At 46.4% G+C, this 22,623-nt stretch overlaps 1 protein-coding gene across 1 annotated transcript in view; it reads left to right on the top strand.

Moving 5' to 3' along the window:
- Positions 1 to 14,341, top strand: part of SCIN (scinderin) — a 56,238-nt gene extending 41,897 nt beyond the window's left edge. The window contains exons 9-16 of the mRNA XM_027872235.1: positions 843 to 964; positions 4,745 to 4,835; positions 7,401 to 7,571; positions 9,961 to 10,138; positions 10,359 to 10,480; positions 11,251 to 11,328; positions 12,530 to 12,590; positions 13,272 to 14,341. Coding sequence (XP_027728036.1) covers positions 843 to 964; positions 4,745 to 4,835; positions 7,401 to 7,571; positions 9,961 to 10,138; positions 10,359 to 10,480; positions 11,251 to 11,328; positions 12,530 to 12,590; positions 13,272 to 13,399 — 951 coding nt within the window. The 3' untranslated portion in view covers positions 13,400 to 14,341. The remainder of the gene's footprint in view (positions 1 to 842; positions 965 to 4,744; positions 4,836 to 7,400; positions 7,572 to 9,960; positions 10,139 to 10,358; positions 10,481 to 11,250; positions 11,329 to 12,529; positions 12,591 to 13,271) is intronic.
- The last annotated feature ends 8,282 nt before the right edge of the window (positions 14,342 to 22,623 follow it).

Below are 22,623 nucleotides of genomic sequence, written 5' to 3'. Positions count from 1 at the left end.
GGATGGAGGCGAGAGTGCTGACCTCGGACTGGGGGATGGGGCCTCAAGGCCTTGACTTGGCCACTGACCAAGGGAGGGTCAGGAAGCTGATTCTTCAGGCTGTATGCTGGTGGGATGGACTTCCAATCCCAGCCAAGTGCTCATAGTACAGGACTGGTTTGGGAGCATTTGGAAAGGAGGCTGTGGTCACAAAGAGCCCCCTTGGCAGCTTCATCCAGACTGGGTCCCATCACACTGACCTGGTTTTCAGTTTTGATGGAGCCACTGGATTGGTTGATGGGGCCCGTAAGCTTTCTCTTGTCCATCCCAGGCCAATTCTAGAAAAGGTGATAGAGCAGATGGTACGTCGGTGTATGGACGGGTCCTTGGGGATCTGGAAAGAAAGTGTGGGCTCCCTGAAAAGCACTCAGGTCAGGCTGGGCACAGGCCTCCTTCTGTTCAATCCAGAGCATGCTGCAGACAGGTATACAGATAGACTTCAGGAAGACACCTGGCTGGGGCTGTGGTGATGCTCTCATGGGCAAGATAGAGAAGGGTGAGGCCCACATTTGTGGCCAGAACCTAAATAAAGACACGGACTAAGGAGAGAGAGGTCAACCTGGACCAGGGGTTTTGTTTTCTTTCCCAATGGAATTCTCCCTCATGATGCCAGCGCATCCCATGACTGGTCTCTTGGCTCTGTTTGGAGGAGGAGAGACTCGTTTTGGGGTTGGTCACCGGGGAAACTCCCGGGAAGCTCCTCAGGCCCAATAGGATTCATTAAAGGGGGCTCACACACACATTGCCAGATTTTCAAAGTCAGTATTTTTCCTCCTCTCCCACCCCCCAACCCTCAACCCCAGATCTGGCGAGTGGAAAGTAATGGCAGAGTCCCAGTGGACCCCAAAACTTATGGAGAGTTCTATGGGGGTGACTGCTACATTATACTGTACACCTACCCCAGAGGACAGATCATCTACACCTGGTAAGTTTCTGTCATTCCCCTGATCCCAAGACTGAGGGGCGCCATCTTCCACGTGGGGGTTTCATCATGCTGTCTGAGCCAGAAGCATCCACCTGCAGGATACCAGTGTGATCTGTGAGGCAGCTGGTGGTGCGGCGGATAGAGTGCTGGGTCTGGAGTCAGAAAGATTGAGTTTGAATCCTGACTCAGACACTTAGTGGCCCTGCACAAGTCACATCATCTCTGCCTCCGTTTCCACATTTGTAAAATTGGAATAATCAAAGCACCTACCTCTCAGGGTTGTTGTAAGGATCCAATGAGGTAGTATTTATCAGGTGCTGTATAACTAGCGGCTATTATTATTCCAACAGTGAAAAGAATGTCTGTAATCTCGTTGTTTAACTCCGTCAACGTTCAGAGTCTAGAAGCCTGGGGTTTGTTGTTATTTCAGAGATACAAGGATCGGTGTGTGGCGCTCTTGGTGAACTTTAAGGTGCTATATAGATAGGAGCCGTCATTATAATCGCTGTGGTCAGTTTTCTGGAGGATTCCCATCAGCGACTCTTACACAGGCTGAGGCTCCTTGTATGTGTGATACCCTGGGCAGTCCATTCGGGCCTGGCTTGTCCTGCATAGCTGCTGACCCCCTTTTAAACTGGACAGGCAGTGATGCTGGCAGTGACTCAGCTGGGTCCACCCTGATGCGCCAGAGTAAAGAAGGCTCGGACCCAGCACTCCTCTGCAGGTGGGACAGGTGAGCCCACCCTGCCTTGGTTTTAGAGAAGCCGGTGGGGAGAGGAAGGAAGGGCATGAGCATTTATTAAGTGCCTACTGTACACTAATCACTTCATAAACACTATCTCATTTATCTTCACATCAATCCCATGAGGTAGGTGCTGTTATTTTCCCCATTTTACAGTTGGGGAAACCAGAGGTTATGTGACTTATCCAATGTCACACAGCTAGTCAGTGTCTGAGTTTGAATTTGAATTCAGGTCTTCCTAACACCAGGCCCAGCAGCCTCAGAGAGCACTTGTGCTCACTGATGGCCCCGGGCTACAAAGGACAAAGGCCGGAAACCTGCAGGTTTGGGGTGCCTTTGGATCTGGTCCCGCCTGAGTCCCCACCATCATGCACAGACACATCTTGTTCTTCCTGCTTCTTGCTTCTCATGGCGGCATTTGGCGAGTGGGCGCCAAAGACGTTCTACACGGGCCCCCGAGGAGCCTTCCCGGTGCCCTGCTTCCATCCCACAGTGGGCGGCTTTAGCTGTTTCAGTTACCTGGCTCAGACTCCGTGACCCAGGACACTGCGTGGCCAGCTCCGAGGTGGAGATGGGGGTCCTGAAAGAGACCGGAGCATCCCCTGCCGCAGTGATCAGGGAACTCATGCTAAGCTGGGCATCGGGCAAGCCTTCGAGAGGAAGAGGATCGTGGTGCAGCCTGTGCGGTCAGCGTGCCTTCCTCCACCAATGACTGAAGTTCTTCACTTCTCGCAGGAGCAAAGATGCGTCCCTGGATGGGATGGACCTCAGAGGTCCTCGAATCCAGTACCGCAGTTCAGAGAGGAGGAAAGCAGGGCCCAGCCAGGGGAGAGGCGACGGGGCCAGGCCATCCAGATAAAGCAGGGCAGACATGAACTGGCTGCCTCCTGGAGTCACGGCCCCAGGATTCACGTTGGAGCCTGTTCCCAGATCTGGCCTCGGCTCGGCGGTTCCCGCGGTATTCTCCAGGGTCTGTGGATGGAATTGTGCCTTCCCTGGCCTGAGCTGTTAGGTGTGCTTCTGGAGAGGTCAGGACCCCACTAAAGGCAGGGCTCCCGGCCACTTTCCTCCATCTCTTCTTCCTTCCTCTTCCCTCTCTTCTGGGGCAGGCAGGGAAGATGCCTAGAGCCGGTGCTGGAGGAGCGAGTCACACTTCCTCCCCCCAAGTCCCCTTGAAACAGACTGGAGTATAGTGATGTCCAGTGTGGGCACGCAACCCAACTGGGACCAGTTTCTAAGGTTAGACTCGAGTCTTTTTCATTTTTGACTCACTGTTGGAAGAGGTGATTGTGGCAGATGGAGAAAGGAGCCAGGTTCAAAACTGCCTCTGACACATGCTAGTTGTGTGACCCTGGGCAAGTCACTTAAATCTCACAGAGTGCCAGCAAACTCTCAAAGACAGTAAGTTACAAATGAATTGCCAGTCGGCATCTATGGAAGGGGTTTCTATTTTGGAACATCCCTAAAACAACAAAATCTGAGCTCAAGACGGAAAATAAAAACATCTTTGTGTGTGTGTGTGTGTGTGTGTGTGTGTGTGTGTGTGTGTGTGAAAATTTCAGGATTCTAGGCCTTTGAAAGAGCTTAAAAGAAGAAAATCGCATAGATGTCTTAAGTGGCCTTAAAAACCCTTCATTCTCCTGCCTTGCTTTTATCCGTTGATTATCTCCAGTTTATCCCACTTACAGCTAGTTTGTACATCCTGTAGTTGGATTATTGTCTCCTCCGATAGACTGGGAGCTCCTCGAGGGCAGGGACTGTCTTGTGCTTCTTTGCATCCCTAGTGCTTAGCACAAGCACCTGGCACATAGTAGGTGCTTATGAGATGTTTGTTTATTTGTTGAATTGAAAATGATCGGTTTTCTCAGTACTCCAACGGGCTTTGTGATAGAGAGGAGGAAAGAGGAGAGTTTTGTAAACTTAGGATTTTCTTGCGGCCACCCAGTTAAATTTCTTGGCGTAATCTCCAAGCAGAGGAGTAAATCAGTTCTCCTTTTTCAGGATATGAGGAGATCAATACAGAGGAAAACCAGGAATCCTTGGGTTTCATTCAGGAAGTGCAGGTAGTCATTAGATACTGAAAGTAAATCTATTGAGCCTTGTTCTTGGCCCTAGAGGGTGGGCTTTGGAGGGATGGGTAGGAGATGCCAAGAAGCCGATTTAGGTTTTGCAGGAGAAGCAGCTTCCCAATGGGGAGAGGAAGCTGACCCGAGTGGAGAGGGCTGCCTGGGGATGGGGTGGCTTCCGCCTCATGGGAGGACCCCGGGCAGCATAGGAGCTTTCACCTCTCGGAATGAAGGAAGGGGGGCTTCGTGTCCGTTAATGGAGATTCGGGGAGTGTGTCATACTGAGACCGCGACGTTCATGATCTTTAGAATGTCCTCTGTCAGTTAAGAGAAACATCCTTCTCTGTGAGGTCTTCCTTTTGGCACAAGGCAGGGTCACGGTGTACAAATGCGGACAGTCCCACTTGATTTACCATCTGAAGCCATGAGCCTGCTTTTGTAGGTTTGCCCTCAATGTCCCCTACAGGCCCACACTGGCTGTGTGACCCTGGGCGGGTCCCTTCACATTCAGTGCTCAAGGCAGCTCTGTAGAACTATGACTACAGAGGGGGTGGCGACTTACATTGCAGAGAGACTCTCCTCCTCTGGGAATTCCCTAGGTCAGTGAAATCACAGATTCAACCCTGTGCCCTGTCCCTGATAAAGGCAACAGTGGAAAATGGGATGCCTTTGAAAAGGTGAGCTAACTAATCATGACATTAGCTAGCGTGGACATACTAATTCAACATTTGCATCGTTCTTTACATAAAAGATGTTAATATTATCTTTATTTTACAGACTAGGAAACTGAGGCTCAGAAGGGTTTTAGTGCTTCCTCTAGGAACCATTTCATTCCTGTGGGTTCATGGTTTACTTCTCTGCCTCCTACCACAACTCAGGCTCTGGCTGGAAACAGCTGCAGCAGAAAACCTAGAACCCAACAGGAAGACACCTGGAACATGGCTTGGAAATCTCTGCTTTCTCTCTCTGCAGGCAGGGAGCTCACGCTACCAGAGATGAGCTGACCACCTCTGCTTTCTTGACTGTTCAGCTGGACCGCTCCTTGGGAGGGACACCCGTGCAGGTCAGTGGCAGCCCCCGGCACTGGTCAGCGTGGACGGGGCTTCCTGCCTCCCAAGGCCACCTTCACCCATAGGCGCAGAAATCATTTTCCTACAACTTTAAAAACTCTTTCTGAATGAAACCCAAGGATTCCTGGTTTTCCTCTGTATTGATCTCCTCATATCCTGAAAAAGGAGAAATAAACCTCTTGGAGCAACATTGTCTCTATCTTATACTTGAACAATCCCTCCCTCCCTTCCTTCTTTCCTTCCTTTCCTTCCTCCCTCCCTTCATTCTTTCCTCTCTCTCTCCCTTCTTTCCTTCCTCCATTTGTCCATCCTTTCCTTCCTTCTTTCCTCTCTCCCTCCCTTTCTCTCTCCCTCTTTTCCTCCCTCTCTTCCCTCCCTCCCTTCCTCCCTCCCTTCCTTCTTTCTTTCCTCTCTCCATTTCTCTTTCCCTTCCTTTCCTCTCTCCCTCTTTTCCTTCCTTCCTTCCTTCCTTCCTTCCTTCCTTCCTTTCCTTCCTTTCTTCCTTTCTTCCATCCTTCCCTCCCTCTTTCCTCCTTCTCTTCCATCTTCTCTCTCTCCATTCCTTCTTTCCTCCCTCTCTCCCTCCCTTCCTTCTTTCCTTCCCCGCAATAGAGGAGAGTTGAGCCCCTAGGAAACAACCAGGATTTATTCTAATGACCTCTCCCTGTCTTGAGATTTTCCTTGCAGCATTCTTTTCACTGTGTCAGTCTTGTGATATACACCAATGAGTATTTATTGTATATACAACTTTGACTACTGAGTCACATGAGGCTTAAATTAGATTCTTGGCCTGGGCTCTGGACGCTTTTTTTTTGTTTGACAATTGACTGTTTTCCTTTGAAACACTATGTATTTTATGTTAAGAATTTGAAAACATGACCTTGAGAAGGCCTCCATAAGGTTCCCCAGGCTGGTGGCCATGGGTGGTCCATGATATAAATGAGGGAAGGAACCTGGGCCTTCAGTAACAGGTTTCACCGGGCTCCGCTGGCCTTGAGCACCGTCAGCAGAAAGAACCTCCACCACCTTCTGGCCGAGCCTGCTCATCCTGGAGCTTGGCTCTGCAGTTACTTCCTGACAGTCTGAAAGAAGTCCAGTATTTTTAAGTTCTTCCTTAGAATAAAGTCAGTATGTGGGCATTTTAGAAAGAGATGGCCTTCAAAAGGTGGGGGAGTTGGGATGCCCTTGTTTACAGCGAATATGTTTAAATGTGCTCATTTGAACTTAAGGAGAGATTGAGCTGTTTTGAACTCTGGCCACAACCAGCAGTAGTGACATCTATCACTTGAAATGTTGATTGTCCTATCAGCCAATTCTTACATGTGTTTGTTTGTTTGTTTGTTTGTTTTTAACATCAGTCACTCAACAAACACTTATCAAGGCCTGGATTTCTATAGGCCAAGTGCTTTCCAGGGCACTGGGGTTAGATTCAAAAATGAGCCCATCCCTGCTTTCAAGGAACCAACGTCAATTCAGTCTACCGGCCAAGCTACTGGTCAGTGCTGAGGGCCGAGTGTTGGGAATGGGAACATGAACGACCCTTGTAAATAAGAGTCATAAACTGAGCTCCAGAATGCTTCTTGATGGAGTTTCTAAATCCAGACTTCGTCCCTTTCGAAAAATGTTTGTTGATGGAGCTATGGATGGACTGGGGTCAAACACATCTTAAGTGTGATCTTCATTGGAGCCACTAGATGGCGCCCCAGTCTGCAATGTTGTATAGATGAAGCCAGCCTTCCATGAAGGCAATTCATTAGTTGGCAATCTCTTGGTAAAGGAATCAGTGCTGGCGTGGCTGGGGCCCTGACCCCTCTCACAGTCCTTTATCAGGATAGGAGCAGCTGAGCTGGCCTATCTTAGAGGCTCAGTTCACAGGGCACCTCCTATGAGAGACCACCCTGATTTCCTGAGCCTCCTTTCCAAAATTACCCTATGCTCAGTTTGTATTGGAGAGATAGCATGGTCCAGGGCATAGAGAGACGGCCTCCAGCCAGGAAGGGCCGAGGGAATGGGGTCTGGCCTCCAACAAGCCTGAAGAAATGGCTCTGGACAAGTCACTCAATGCCCCCATCCACGCTGAGATGATCAGTTTCCCAGTGGTTGTTGACTGGCAGTAGGGCAGGGAGTTTCCTTGCTCTGTGTGTCCCAGAGCCAGGAAATCACCCATCTGGTTTATCACCATGGTACATTTGCTTATCTGTGAACATGTGGCATCTGCTTCCCAACAGACTGCAGACTCCTTGTGCGTAGGGGCTTGGTACCATAGACACTCAATCCGGGGTTTCCCTGTGGTCCTCTTCTGTGCCTTAAGGGGTTTTCATGGTTTCATGGAATCGGGCAGAGAGATAGAAATGAACTCAGGTCGTCTGGCCCCATTCTTCCCCTTCCCCTCCCCATTATGAATTGTGTCTATAACATCCCCAACAAATGATCATCCAATCCAGTCTGTTATAAGACCTTCAATCACGGGGAGCTTACTACTTCCAAAGCTGCCCATTCTAATCTTGGACAGGTCTCAATCCTCAAAGCAACGTCTGCCTAGTTCTCTCTTTCCCCAGGTCCGAGTCTCCCAAGGTAAGGAGCCCACACACCTGCTGAGTCTGTTCAAAGACAAACCCCTCATTATTTACAAGGATGGGACGTCTAAGAAAGGAGGACAGGCACCTCCCGCCCCCACACGCCTCTTTCAAATCCGCCGAAACCTCGGCTCCATCACCAGGATTGTGGAGGTATGAAATGTAACTCATCTGAGGAATGGCCCCGTGGGTTCTGAATGCTCAGAAGAATCAGCCCTGAAATTTGACTTCTGATCCTCGCTAGCTGGGTGAAGTTCCTTCACATCTCTGAGCCTCAGTTTCCTCACCTGTAAAATGGGGGTGATTGTAGTAGCACCTATGTCCTAGGATTGTTGTGTGAGGTCAGATGAGAAAATGAATGGCAAGTGTTTCACTGGCCTTAAGGTGTCATGGAAACAGCAGCTAGTGTTATTATCAATGCCATTGTCATCATTATTTTGTTATTACAAGGGCTAGCCGTTGGAAAATCACCCTGGTCAGGTGACTCGGCCTGTATTCTGACTCGGGCCTCAAAGAAGGGACATCATGCCCTGATCATGGCGTCATGAAGCTGAAGGGGGAAGCCTCCCTGGGGGATGCATCAGGAAACTGGGATGCCAGTCTTGGTACCCCCGGAGGATGCTGGGCAAGGCACTTTACCCACCCCCTGCCATTCCTGGACCCAGGTTCTTGGTTGATAGAATGCCTCATTTACCTCACGTGGTTGTTGGGAAAACCACCGGGCAGCTGGAGGTTAAGGGTTTTGAACTGCTCCTTGTGTTTGGGGCAGCTGGCCCCTCTCCCTGTAGTTGAACTGAGTCTGCCTCACCAGGGCCCTGTGCTGATCCCACCCAGTCTCCCACAATCCTTGCAGTCCAAAGTGCCTCACCCAAGCCCATCCTCCACCCAGCAGGGTTATCTTATCCATTCTCTGGTAGCTCCTTTCCCATAACCAGAGGTGGTTAGTTAAGCGGGAAGTACAACCCTCCTCCCCACCCTAAGTGTCTTCGAGACAGGGAAGAATTCCATCTGGGCGTGGGGAGCCTACCCCATGGGGGGATTCCAGAGTGAAGCCCCTGTCCCATGCCTTGATTCATTTTATAAAAGGTGACCTGCTCTGTTAGGGAAGGATGGAGGCCCGAGGCTGGGCAGGGCAGAGATTCCTTGGATTTACCCTGGTGTGTCTGTGAGTTCTGGGAAGCTCTGGACAAACAGGTGTTTTTGTCTCATTGGAGGCTCTCCATTGCCTTAAGATGAAAACCCAGCTCCCTGGCAGACTGGCCTTTTCTGCTCTTCCCTAATGTCCTGTGACATTCCGTCTGCCCCTTCCTGCCTTTGCATAGACTCACCCCACGTGAGTCTATCTCCAGACTCTGGCTTCCTTCAGCTTGCTCACAGGTTCTCCCTCCACCCCTACTCTCTCTCTCCCTCCCTCCCTCCCTCCCTTCTCTCTCTCTCTCTCACACTCACACACACACACACACACACACACACACACACACTCTCATTGTGTTTTCATTTCTTATTAGGCCTGTGCTTGCTTATTTGTAAACTTACTGTATTTACACAGAAGAATATCAGCTCCCAGCGGTCAGGGCACAGCCACCTTTTGTCTTTCTGCCCATGGCCCCCACATGTTTCCTGGAAGCTAGCAGGCCCATAAGAAACACTTATCAGTTGATTGATTATCAGCCCCAGGGCTCTTCTGTCACAGGTGCCTGGGCTCTCCCATCTCCACAGAGGCTACCCCACCCCTTCTGTTCAGGTATCCCTGAGGTGTCAACAGCCAAATGCACAAACAGTTGTTGACAGCCTGATGTATCTGACGCAAGCCCCTGGGCCCCATGGACAAAATCACAACTCATGGGCCAGTTTGAGTGGAGAGAAGGCCCGGAGATGACCCAATCCAAGGGATAGTCCTGAATGTGTAGGCTTGAAATGATCCTAGGAAGAGGAGAGGGGGATAGCAAAGGAGCAGTGTTCTAACTTCCCATTGAGTTAATGGGAGGAGGAGGAGGAGGAGGTGAGGCCTCCAGTAGGAATGGAAAGCCCTGGCCATCATGGGAATTCTGAGCAGAGGTGATGAGTAAGGATGGGCGTGGCCTATGAGTAGTAGTGGAGGGACTTGGTGGAAAAGCAGAAAGACTGGGGTAGGGGTGGGGGCAGCTGGCAGTCTTGGGAGCTGAGGATGTCAGGGTTGGGGGAGGGAGAAGGATAGACAGATGCTTGACCTAGAGAGGCCCAGTGCAGTGTAAGGGGAGGCGGGTACCTCAAGTCCAGGGGATGGAGATGAAGGGCATTGTGGAAGCACTCGGGGTCAGCCAATGGGGGAGAAGAGGGTGATAGTAATCAGGATACCAACACCAATAGACTCAACAGTGTCCAGCATCTGATGATCTTGGTGGAGCTCTCAGTCATCCTGGGCAGTAGGCTGGACAGGTATCGTCGTCCCCATTTTAGAGGTGAGGTGGCTGGGGCTCAGGGAGCTTGTGCCTTGCCAGCTTCTGGCTATTGAGGGGCAATACGACTCCAGTCACTGGCTACCATCTCCTTCTGATCCCAGGTCGATGTGGACTCAGATTCATTGAATTCCAATGATGTTTTTGTCCTGAAACTGCCCCGGAATAATGGCTACACCTGGATTGGGAAAGGAGCCAGTGAGGAGGAGGAGAAGGGAGCCGAGTACCTGAAGAGCGTCTTGAAGTGCCAGAGCACAAAGATCCCAGAAGGCCAAGAGCCAGGTGTGTGCCCCACCACCAGAGACACACGTTGGCAGCTCCTGGGCCTGGGGGGGGCGCAGCTCGGGCTTCACTCCCCGAAGAAATTAGGGGATGGGGCTCTGTTGCGTTTACTCATTCAAAGCCGTTAAAGGCGGGGGCAACAGAAAGCATGGGGACAGGAAGCAATGGCTGCCCGGTGTTGCAGGGATCCCTTCAAGCCTGTCCCTGTATTGTTCCACAGAGGAATTCTGGGCTGCTCTGGGAGGGAAGAAAGCATACCAGACTTCACCACTGCTGGAAACCCAGGCGGAAGACCACCCTCCTCGGCTCTTTGGCTGCTCCAACAAAACCGGCCGGTTTCTTGTGAGTATGTCCCGGCTCTGGGCTTCCTGGCCCGTATGGTATGGCGTGGAGAGTGCAGGTCCGTGCTGGCCCAGGGCTCTGGGGTTGCTGGTTCTAGAGCTGCTCCCCTTTCCCGGGCCCACTGATCAGTGAGATCCTAACACTGATGCTGCCGCTCCCTTTGAAGCTCATGAGTAGTCTAGGGGGTGAAGCTGAGGGCCGCGTCCAGGTGCTGGCCGGCCCGGAGAGCCGGCCCGGAGGCCGAGCAGCCGACGCTCTTCACGTTGAGTTTTCTCTCGAATGAAGCGCTCTTCATTCTGCAGATTCAAATGCACAGGGACGGACGTCTTCTAGCGGTCGGGCTTTCCTTGGTGTTCTGTTCAGTAGACTTTCTTACCATGGTCATTTCAGTGAAGGGAAGAGTCAGTTGGATGCACCCTGGTGCGTCCCCTGCTCTCGAGGGAGCCTGACAAGCTCTTGTTGGAATTAGACTGCTGTATGAAATGGGGGTGACAATGTGTGGACTCCCCCCACCCCGGAGCCATTGTGTGGAGATGACTTTGAAAACTTAAAGCGCTATCGAGATGTGGCTGTTACTAAAATTAATAGTAACAGTAACAGCAGCAGCAATAACAATAATGATAATAATAATAAGCCTCCTGAGGGTAAGCCTGGCTTCCTTTGCATCCCCAGTTCCCATCACAGTGGCCTGGATATGCTTACTCAATATTATTTGTTGAATCAAGGGGGCGAAATGAAGAATTACAGAAAAAGTTGCCGGTGTGTTTCAGATTGAAGAGGTTCCAGGAGAATTCACTCAGGAAGACTTAGCAGAGGACGACGTCATGCTGCTGGATGCTTGGGAACAGGTAAGGGTGTGGCTCTGTTGTTGACCTTTCCCATGCTCACACCTGCAAAGACAGCGTTGAGAAAACCTTATCTCATAACAGGTGGACGTGGCACCAAACACGAGTTCGCCCACCAGCAATTCTCAGGTGTCTGTGTAAAGAAAGTGGCTTAATGCGGGAGCAGAGCAGCCGTGGCTCTGCCTCGGCGTCCAGACAAATGTCTCCGGATGTGCCCTTAGGGGCTGCCTTTATACCTTGTTTTTCTTCAGCACCCTCTAGCCCATGGTGGACCCTGTGGGCAGCAGCCTCTGATATTCAGTGACATGTTGACTGCTTATAAGCAGAGGAAGTAACTGGGGCTGCCCATCACCACCCTCATCATCCATGGCCTTTCCTGCTCAGGCCAGGACTGGCAGCTCTGGGGAGCCCAAGGCTAGGGGAAGAACTCCCCAGGCACCCTGAGCGTTACTGCCCTGGTTGGTTTGTCTGGCTTTGCTCTCCCCACCCCCCACGGGTCTCCCCTCATTTGGACACTCAGGCTTTGGTTTAAAGATCCTGGTTGTTTGCCCATAAGCACCCGTGGGCTGCCTCAGCCTGGGACTCCGGATAGGATGGTGGTAGGGAACACTCACCCCCTGGATGAGCCAGGAAGTTAAATTTGTAAGTGATACTTAAAGCCTCAAGCTTGGTACGCAAAGGGTGAAAGCCTGCTGACCCTTCCAGTAGACCAGCAGTAGAGGGCAGAAGAAGAGGGGGCGCAGGGCAACGGACAGAGCTGGTCTTGGGAACTAGAAGACCTGGGTTCAAGTCCCATTTCTGAAACATACTGGTTGTGTGACCCTGGACAAGTCTCTTTCTGCACCCCAAGCATCCCATTAAGATCCTCAGTTGGAGAGAACGTGCCAACGTGCACTAGTGATGGTGACAGACCTCCCAATACCCCTTCAGCTGGGTCAGACGCTTGGAAGCTTCTCCTGCTCCCAACAGGGCAAAAGTTTCAGGCTTTTCTGCAAGGCTCGGGATGCCCTTAGGCTTCACTGGGCTAAATTAGCCATCCGGGCAGGGGGATTTCACGGCCTTCTCTCAGAATCTGGGGCCTCGGCCTCCAGGCTGGCCAGCCCGCACCACGGCACAGAGACGGAAGATTCCGATTTCAGAGGTCCTTCCCCACAGTGAGAGAGTGTGACATGAGCTTAGATATTCCTTCTTTGTGTCCGCTTAGATATTCCTTTGGATCGGCAAGGACGCGAATGAAGTGGAGCGATCTGAGTCCTTGAAGTCTGGTGAGCTCATGGCCTAGGGAGTGGGCAGCCCCTTCCTCCTTGTTCCTGGTTCCTCCTTTTGGGTCACACCGCTCCAGGCTCTCCCTCCCTCTTCCACCTGTCGACCCATCGTTCAGACTCTTGAAGTCGGTGATCACAGCCCCCCTCCTCCCATCCCCAAATCTCTGCTTCAGACTAAACACACCACCCCCTCCCCAGTTCCTCCAACCACGTCTTAGATTTCCTTGCCTGCCAGACTGGGGGCTGGACACAGGGGTTTCTTAAGGCTCTGGCCAGCCCGGAGGCCTGTGAATAGGTGACAGCTGTGTCATTCTTGAACCTCACACTTTTCTCCCGTCTGAGAAATGCTCTTAGCACAGTGCCTAGCACAGAGTAGGCACTTAATAAGTGTTTATTGACTGAAAGGCTGGCATTGTGTGTGTGTGCTCCAGAGCCAAAACGAGGGGGTTCTTCCAAGGTCTCAGAAAAACATGAGACAGTGATGTCCCCACCAAAGCATGCTATGCGCTGCTTCCATTCTGCGACCCTGGTCCTCCAAGGGAGGAAAGACCCTACAGTGTCACTCCCTTAGGATCACACATTGCCCATGCTGGATGGCAGCGTTCCCCTTTGAGGATATTGTTGTTGTCCAATTAAGTCACAACTGACCAACCTTGACGCTGCTGGCTACTCTCTTTATAGCCAAGGCCTACCTTGAGACGGATCCTTCTGGGAGAGACCGGGGAACTCCCGTCGTCATCGTCAAGCAGGGATACGAGCCTCCCACGTTCACGGGCTGGTTCCTGGGATGGGATGCGAGCAAATGGTAAAGACAGCGCGTTTGTGGGAGGAGAAGTCCTGGTCAGAGACAAGTTTGTAAGGCTCCCCACCTCGGGCACCGAATGAGTCACTTGTATTTGTGGTATTCCATTTATAAGCCAGGACTTCTTCCACCGATGGCGGGAAGGACGCCATCCAGACTTTAATAGGGACATTGTTGGATCATTGGGTTAGAGCACAAAGGGACCGTGGAGTTTTTCGAAGGCGGAAGCTGAGGGCGGACGAGCTATGGGATCGTGGGGTCATAAAGGGACTCTGGAGGCTGGGGAGTCCGAGCTTCTCCTGGTACAGGTGAGGAGAGGGAGGTCCAGGGGTTCAGTGGCAGAGCTGAGGTTCGAGCCGTGCCTTCTGAGACCTGGTCCAGGACCTTGCCACTGTACTCCACTGATTCGGAGAAGGTTCTCTGCGTCTGATGGACTTTATCGGCTGGGAAATCGTGGGTCTCAGGAAGCACTGGGACGTCTTGTCCGCATGACATTCTTCCCCTGTAGAAATCACCTAGAAAAATACTTCTCATAGTAAATGCTTCAACAGTGTTGATTGAATGGAACGATGCTTGGAAGAATACGGAATGAGGAAGATTGACTTCGTTAAGATGGCTTAGGTATTCTCCTTCTTTATTGAAAATAAATTTCTATGTAATTATGCCAAACATTTTCCAACAAGAACATCATTTTCTAATTATTAGTATAATTTTCCTGGGCTTTTTTTTTAAACAAACTTCAGCTTTTTTAGCCTTTTTAAAATCATGACTATTTAGTAAAAAACAAAAAAAAAGGATTTTGCTTTTATGAACTTGGAAATATATTTAGTAACATAAGATAAAATCTTTAATAAGCCTTTGAATATTAAAAGAAACAATTGCTATGAGTGCCTTGTAATAGTGACAATCAGATCCAATTGTCCTCAGTTCATTGTGCTATTAAATGTGTTTAAATATTTAAATACACGAATAAACATGAATATTAAATTCATTGTGTCTTTAATTTGTCCTCAGTTCATCAGCCTTAGTTACTCATTAATGTTGTTGGCTAATTCTTGATTGAGCTAGGAATCTACATGTATACAAGAGTATGATAATAATAAATTATCTAATTTGGTCCTTATAACAACCCTATGAGGCAGGTGCTGTTACTCATTTCCATTTTACAAATGAGGAAACTGAAGCAGGGATTTCGTGTCTTGCCCTGGGTCCTAGACCTAGTAAATATCTGAGGTGTGATTTGAACTTGGGAAGATGAGTCTTCCTGATTCCAGGCCTGGCGCAGTGTGCACTATGGTGGCCCCTGGCTACCCTGTTTACGTAGTATCTAGTAAATGGACTGTATGTAATATGATTTGGAGGGTGCGAAAAAGAAAGTCGGCTAGAAAATCTCTCCCCTCCTCCAAGTACCACCGTACCCCAAATTCCACCATTCCAGATTCATTCCTTTGGATGAAACCTTGTTCTTCCTAGCAGTCCTCTTAACATAGATATGCGTGTTCCTAACAGAGTAAATACAGTCACTAACAACTTGTCAGGTTGTCTTACTCGCACTATGTCATACAAGGAAAGGGAGGAGGCCTGCAGATGACAAATAATGTTGGAAGTTTGCCGGAGCCTAGCCTTGACCTTTGGATCAAAGCTTCTCTTGCTTTCTAGGCCTAGATCAGGGTTATCTAGGGTGAGTATAGGGCAGGTGTACAGCAGCAAAAAATGGCAGACAGATGGGGCCACTACAGGCTAAGTGTTTTACAATTATTCTCTCACTTTATCCTCATAGCAAGCCTGAAAAGCAGATGCTGTGATGATCCCTACTTTTCAGTTGAGGAAACTGAGGCAGACAGGTGAAGTGATTTGCCTAGGGTCACACAGCTCATAAGTATCTGATATTGGATCTGAATTCAGGTCTTTCTGACTCCAGGCCCAGCCCTCTCTCTCTCTCTCCAGTGGGCTGCCCCACAGTCTCTGTTAGGTGTCAGGAAGTAGCCCCCAATTCCAATTTAATTCTTGGCATCCAAACATTCCACCCAACACTCATGTCCCTACACTACCTCAATTTCTGGGCAGAGTAGGCTTGTGGCACTGGACCCACCATGCTCACCTCGAGATACACCATGACCAGAGGAGTTCTTAGCTACCACTGGCTGGCTCCCAAGGGTCATTCCTTGCTTCTGACCTTTCAAAACTCAAAAGGTTGGAGTCTCCAATCCATTCACCTCAAATAGATAAGAACAAAGGCGGAGGCCAAGGACATTTCATGGGGTCATATTTTGGCCTCAGTGGGAGGAACCAAAACTTCTCCCCTTCTAGAGTGATTGCTCACCAAAGCTGAGGAGTCATACCAAAGCAGAATTGCTAAAAATGCAGGTGAAGAGAAAACGTCCAAGGCTCTGGCTACCGGTGCCTTTCTGAAGGGCTGCCAATTCCCAGTGTGGAGCCATTTGAAAATCCCCTTCTTAACCACATGGTTGGTGGAGGAAGAGAACCAATTATAGATGTTTACACATGCCCCAGCCTCTCCAAGGGTCTTCCTGTATAGGTCATCACAACCCTCCCAGAAGTGGGCCCTCCAATGTCTTTCACCTGGGGACCTTGCATTAGACAAGTATACCAACATGTGCACCAATCTCCTGTGACACAAGAAAAAGCTGTAGACTGGACTAATCACAATTCCCTGAAGACTATTTAAAGCCAATACACTACTAAAATACATGTGTACACTCTATATTAACACAACCAGAAACTCCACTCAACAGATGGTTAAAGAAATTTAGCAGACAAGTGAGATGAAGCAAAACTGGCCACATCAGCCATGGCGGCATGGACTTGGGCTCGATGAGGACCCAAAATACCCCTAAAATGTGAGAGACGCAAGACAGGGAAATGGCTGGGGGTGGTTCCACACAGACTGTTACAGCCTCATTATAGCTTCTGTGGCTATAACAAGGAACACAGTGGACATGTGTTTAAAATACCTGAGTGCATCAGGAAAGCTAGAATTCAAGTCAACAGAATAAAGCTCAACACCATAGAAAAGGGGAGACAATGGGAAACCTCAGCACTAGAGATGTTAAAAATCGATGGGATGGAACCAGGAGATTCTAAGCATATTCTCTGGGGGCAGAAGTTGCAGAAGGAGATTTGTAAATGAGAGAAAGTCAACATTAGAAAATGGAGAGGCTGGATGAGCAATTTCTGGTTCTAGTTCTCTCCCGTGTTCTATTCCATTCAACAGGCATTGATGATGCTCTTGTACAAAAGGCATGTGCTATGTGCTAACAGAAGGCAGTGCCTGCCCACAAGCAGCTTACATTTCACCAGACAAGTGTAGCCAACATTCACAGAGGAGTCAATACAAGAAAACGTGAAGAGAACAATACAGTCTCTTCCTACAAAGGTATGTCATGTCACTGATAGGAACCTTTCTTGCAGAGGGCAAGAGGGTAAACAGAGAGCAGCTCACTGATGCGCCCTAGGAGAACAAGACCATCTAAGATCAATGCAACCTGCCTTAATATTTTTGTGTTGATTTTTTAAAAATCAAAAGAAACCAACAGGGATGGAAAGCTTCCACTTCTCCCAGTCTGTGTTAACTTTTGGGAAGAAAGTATTCAGTTAACAAGAAAAAAAATCTTCAAAAATATTAAAAGAGCAGATTATGAGAAAATGGGAAAGAAGATGGAAGAAGTGAGGATGATGGACCCAAAATAGTCTCAAACAGCAACAACAACAAACAGAAAATCACTAAATGTAAAAGAAGGTCTATACCTAAAAAATGGAAAATGATGGACTAAAGCATGAGAACGTTTAAGAGGTCTTTAAGAGGATTTAGGGAGTAGAAGAACCAAGCCAGATGAGCTTGCCAATTATAACCAAGAAAAAATTCTAAGGCAAAGACCCCAGTACTTGGGTGAGAGAGGCATGTAGGAAGGAGATAGAGCAGCACCAAGTCATCAAGTGAGCTTTGGCAGAGGATTTCAGGTACCAGTTAGCCAACCCGAGACCATTAGATTATCAGTGGTATATTAGAGGTGGGGAGGCAAGGCACAATCAGAACTTAGAGGTCCTTATTTAAAAGGAGAATGAGAAAGTACAAAGATGAGACTCTCCAGGGGCTTAAATTGATCCATTTTTTTTCAAGATTTCCAGACTTGCAATTCCCCTGGCAGTACTTTACTCATGAGCCATAGAATGGCAGGTGCCAACCCTGCACCACATTTAGCAAGCCTACTGATTTATCACAGAAACCACACGTCGGATGACAAAACTACAAATTTAACTTTCCATTTTCTAAAGATACAAAACCTTCAAATGCAAAACAGACTGAGAATGCTCCCGATTAGCTCTTCCTGAAATTCTCTCTATAGACCCTATTACTTCCCTGTGGTTGTCAGGTCTGGATTTGGCTCCCAGAGAGAGCTCCAAGGCCCCATCTGATCTCCCATTAGCACCATCACCACCCAGTTTCAAATCCCTACTCTGCCATTTTCTAGATTACTTGGCCTCTTTGGGCCTCAGTTTCTCCCTCTGTAAATGAAGGCTGGACACAATGGCCTCCCAGGTGGCTTCCAGCTCTAGATCTGGTTCTATAAAAGACTTCTTAGGCATTCTAGAATGCCAGACAGTTGAAGGATATTTGGCCACCATCCTCCAAGGTAGCATGAGTTGAACACCAGCTTCCCAAATCATTAAAATTCAGAGACATCGTACAGTAAAAACCCTCCCACCACAAACATTCCCAAATGGGCAGCAGTTCTCAGGAGCAGCATGTCCTATTCATTCATCTTGAAGCCAATCAGCCAGCTTTAAATGCCAGAGGTGACATCACCTAACAAAGTAAGGCAGCTTTCCTCCCCTTCACATTGATACAGAAGTGAAGATGCTGATTAACGATTTCCTCCCACAATGCAATCAGGAGAAAGTGAATCAATGGCATTGCTATTTTCCCTCTTAGTAAGCATCTTGTGTTTTCTTTTTCTGATGATGGAGATCCACTATCATCAGCTCCTTATTCAGTTGTCATTCTGGGATTTTAATTGACTAGGATATATTTGCATATGTTTCATCTCCTGAGGAAAGATGGTTTTTAAATGTGTTTTTCCTCTAATGTAATCAAAAGTATTCAATAGTCATAGCATTTTATCACCTGTGAAAACAACTCTCTCTCTCTCTTAATTTAGTTGTCATTACAAAGTCCATATTATTTAGAGGAATCAGTTTCAATGCTAATATATTAGCAAAGACACCTTCATTGTGATTGCCAGAACAAAATGATTTTTATTTAGCTCGCATTAACAGAAAATGACATGACTGCCTCTATAAGTCCTATAATATTTTCAATAGATTTTAATTGATATTTTTAGTTTTTATGTTGCCTATACTTCCCCCTTTATCTCTCTCTGTCCCCTCTCAGAAAGCAATCCTTTATTAAAATAAGGGTTTTCTTTTTTTAAATAGGAAGAAAAAAAAAGGCAAAATCAATCAATGCACAGGGAAAAAAATCTGACTTGATAGGCAGCTTCTACTCCCACCACTTCCACTTGTATGAAAGGAACATGGGAGTGTTGTCTTTTCATATCTCTTCTTCGAGGCCAAGCTCAGCCTTTATCATTTTGTGATATTCCACAACTATTGTTTTGTGGTGGTTTTTTCTATTCAAACTTTTGTAGTCATCCCTGTCTGTTGTTTCCCTGGCTCCATTTCCTTCCCTTTGCATCAGTTCACATAAATTTTCCCATGCCTTCTTCATGCTCATTGCTTCTTTCAGCATGGTACAACAGTTCATTGAGCCATTCCCTGGATCAGTAGGCACCTGCAAAACTTGCTGCTATAAATCTTTGGGCATGTATGGAGCCTTTTTTTTCATCAGTAACTTCTTTGGAGTATCTGCCTAGCAGTGGAATCTGGGTCAAAGGGTATGGATATTTTAGTTACTTCATTTGGATAATTCTAAATTGCTCTCCCAAGTGGGCAACTCCATCAACAACCATTATGGTGCCTGTCTTTCCACAACCCCTCCAACTATTCCTTCCTGTTGTCATCTTTGCTGATTTTCTACATGAAAGGTGAAACTGCAGGGTTGTTTTGATTTTCATTTTGCTTATTGTTAGCGGTTTGGAACATTCTTTAGAGTGTGGAAAGTTGGCAGTTTTTCTTTTGATAACTGGTCATATTCTTTGACCACTTGTCTATTGGGGAATGAGTTTATACATACACACACACACACACACACATATATATGCTTATATGTGTGTATACATGGATATGTACATGTAGATATGTGTAGAAGTATATATTTCTGATAGCTGTCTGTATGTCTTGGATAGCAAATCATTATCTAAGAAATTTGATAAAAGATTTTTGTTCTGGTCAAATGATTACTTTCTTCTTCTAGATGGATTAATTTTATTTGTGTAAAAAGCCCTTCAATTTCATGTAATAACAATGATTTATTTGTCTCTGTTCTTGTTTGGTTAAGAATTGCTCCTCTGTCCATAGATGTTAAGAGTCTAACACCTGCTTCTCCTGGTATTCTATGGCAGGAGATTTTGTGTTCAGGCCACATACCAATTTTCAGTTTTTATGGAATATGATACAAGATGTTGGTCTAAGCCTAATCTCTGCCAGACTTCTCCAGTGTTCCCAGTGATTCTCATCAAACAGAAAATTCTTAGCCAGGTAACTTGTATTTTCAGGTTAATTGAACCTGTATCATTGATTTCTGATTCTTCTTTGTCTATTCAGTTCCATTTCTAATTTTTAAACCAGTACCAAGTAGTATTTTCCTCCTGATACCAAGTCATTACCAGTGACAAATTGCCTCCCAACTCTGCCTTTGGCTCTCCTGACTTTGCCATAATGCCTGAGCCTGCTGTCTCCCCTGGAACATCCCTCTGTCATGCTGACCTCCTTCTTCCATTGGTGAGTTCCTGCTGTGACCTTCATTCTGGGTCAGAGATCAGGCTGGTCACCCTTCCCTCTTGGTTCTGCTTCATACCTCCACATGGGCCCCCTTTTCATTTGCTTTTGTGTATCATCTTACTCCATTGGAAGGTAAGTTCCTTGAGGGCAGGGACTGACTTTCTTTTTGCTTGTCTTTGAATCCCTAGCACTTATCATAGCATCTGGCATTTTTGTTATTGTTGACTTGTTTTGCAGTCACGCTCTACTCTTTGTGACCCCATGTGAGGTTTTCTTGGAAAAGATATTGGAGGGGTTTGCCATTTCCTTCTCCAGCTCATTTTACAGATGAGGAACTGAGGCAAATCGGGTGAAGTGATTTGCCCAGGGTCACACAGCTAGTAAGGGTCTGAGGTCAGATTTTTTTTTTAGGCAATTGGGGTTAAGTGACTTGCCCAGGGTCACACAGTTAGTAAATGTCAAGTGTTTGGTCTGAGGCCGGATTTGAACTCAGGTCCTCCTGACTTTAGGGCCAGTGCTCTATCCACTGCACCTCCTAGCTGCCCCATTGAGGTCAAATTTGAACTCAGGAAGATGAGTCTTCCTGATTTTAGGCCTGACACTCTATCCACTATGGCACCACCTAGCTGCCAATACAAGTTTTTATTGTTCCATAAAATTTCCATTAGAACCTATTAAACAGTTATATGACAACAAAAGGAGAATACAAAAGCTGTAGAGCATTACCTTCAAAAATATAAAATACTCAAACAGAAGTAACATTTTTTCTTAAACATTTGATAGAATTCTCATATAAATCATCAGTACCCAGAATTCTTTCTTAGTTCCTTTTCAGATAGTTCTATTTCTTGTCTGAGATTGAATTTTTAAAAGATTTCTTCTGTTAGTTTGAACATTTTATTGTTCTAAAGGTAATGCTCTATTGCTTTGTATTCCCCTTTTCTTGTCATATGATTGTATAAGAGGTTCTAATAGTCCTTCTAATTTCTTGTCATTTTATCTTTTTAATTCTGTTAAATTAATTTTCTTCACTCTTCCTTTTAATAAGGTTGGTAAAGGTTTATCATTTTTGTTAGTCTTTTCAAAGAACCATTTAGTTTATCTGTTTTATATATATTTTATTTTCTATTTTGACTATATTTTCTTCTGATTTTCAAGATTATCCTTTTGTTAAGATGGTTTAAATTTATTGGCTTCAAATTCTTAAATGTATATTCAATTTACTAATATTCTCTTTCCCTATTTTCTTAAGGTATATTTTGAAAGACATGGTTTTTGTCCCCCTCTGAGTACTGCTTTAGCTACATTCCAGAAATTTTGTTATGTTATCTTATCATAATAATTATCATTGACTTGGATCTATGATTTGTCCTTTGATCCATTCATAATTTAGGATTTCATGATTAAGTATCCATTTAAGTTTACCATTTGGTTTCACTCCCTGAGTTGATTACATTTTTATGTGTGTTTTATGTTCTGTAAATTAGAGGTGTCAAACGTGTGGTGAGTGAACCACGTATGGCCTACAACACTCTCAACTACAGCTTGTATCAGATGAAAGTCTAATTGGGAAATATCTAACAAAATAAATAAAAATACAATAAGATATAAATAACATTATGTTTTAAAACTAAATCAATATGCAGCCCACAGGATCCTTATGTACAGATTAGCGACCTTATTTTTATTTAAATTTTATAACCACTGCTATAAGTGATGTTTCTATTACATGTATCTTTTTACATTTGCTTGCCATTTCTCTGTACTCTAACATAGTATATTTTCATAGAAGTGTCATCTGATGCTGAAAAAATGTAGATTTTCAAGTGGTTTTATCAGAAGCTTCCATAAATCTTTTAATTCTAAATTTTCTGATAGTTTCTTCAATTCTACAACAATTCAATAATCCTTTTGTCTTTATTTCTGTTAGATTTGTCTAAATCTGAGAGAGAAACATTAAAATCTCTCACAATTATTGTATTACAATCCATGTCTTTTTTTTGCCAATTCAGTTCATTTTTCTTTATGAATTTAGATGCTATGCTATTAGAAGCATAAATTTAATATATACATGTTAGTTATTATTCTAGCTAAAGAAATGCTGGTATTAGAGTAATGCCAAAAAAATCCAAACAAATCATAAGTCAATTACAATGTAGCTAGCTGGATAATGTTAATATTAGCCAGCCCTACTTCATTTTGAAGTGACTCAAAATCAAGGAATATCAGGCCCTATACAGATCTCATGATATAGTACCCTTTAAAATAATTCTGAAGTTTAGATCCAGGTCACAAACACCCATGGAGGCC

The sequence above is a fragment of the Vombatus ursinus genome, unplaced genomic scaffold (genome assembly GCF_900497805.2).
Source record: "Vombatus ursinus unplaced genomic scaffold, bare-nosed wombat genome assembly UNPS02014799.1, whole genome shotgun sequence".
NCBI lineage: Eukaryota > Metazoa > Chordata > Mammalia > Diprotodontia > Vombatidae > Vombatus > Vombatus ursinus.
Note: the sequence above shows the minus strand (reverse complement) of the source record. Positions and strands in the feature narration are given on the sequence as shown.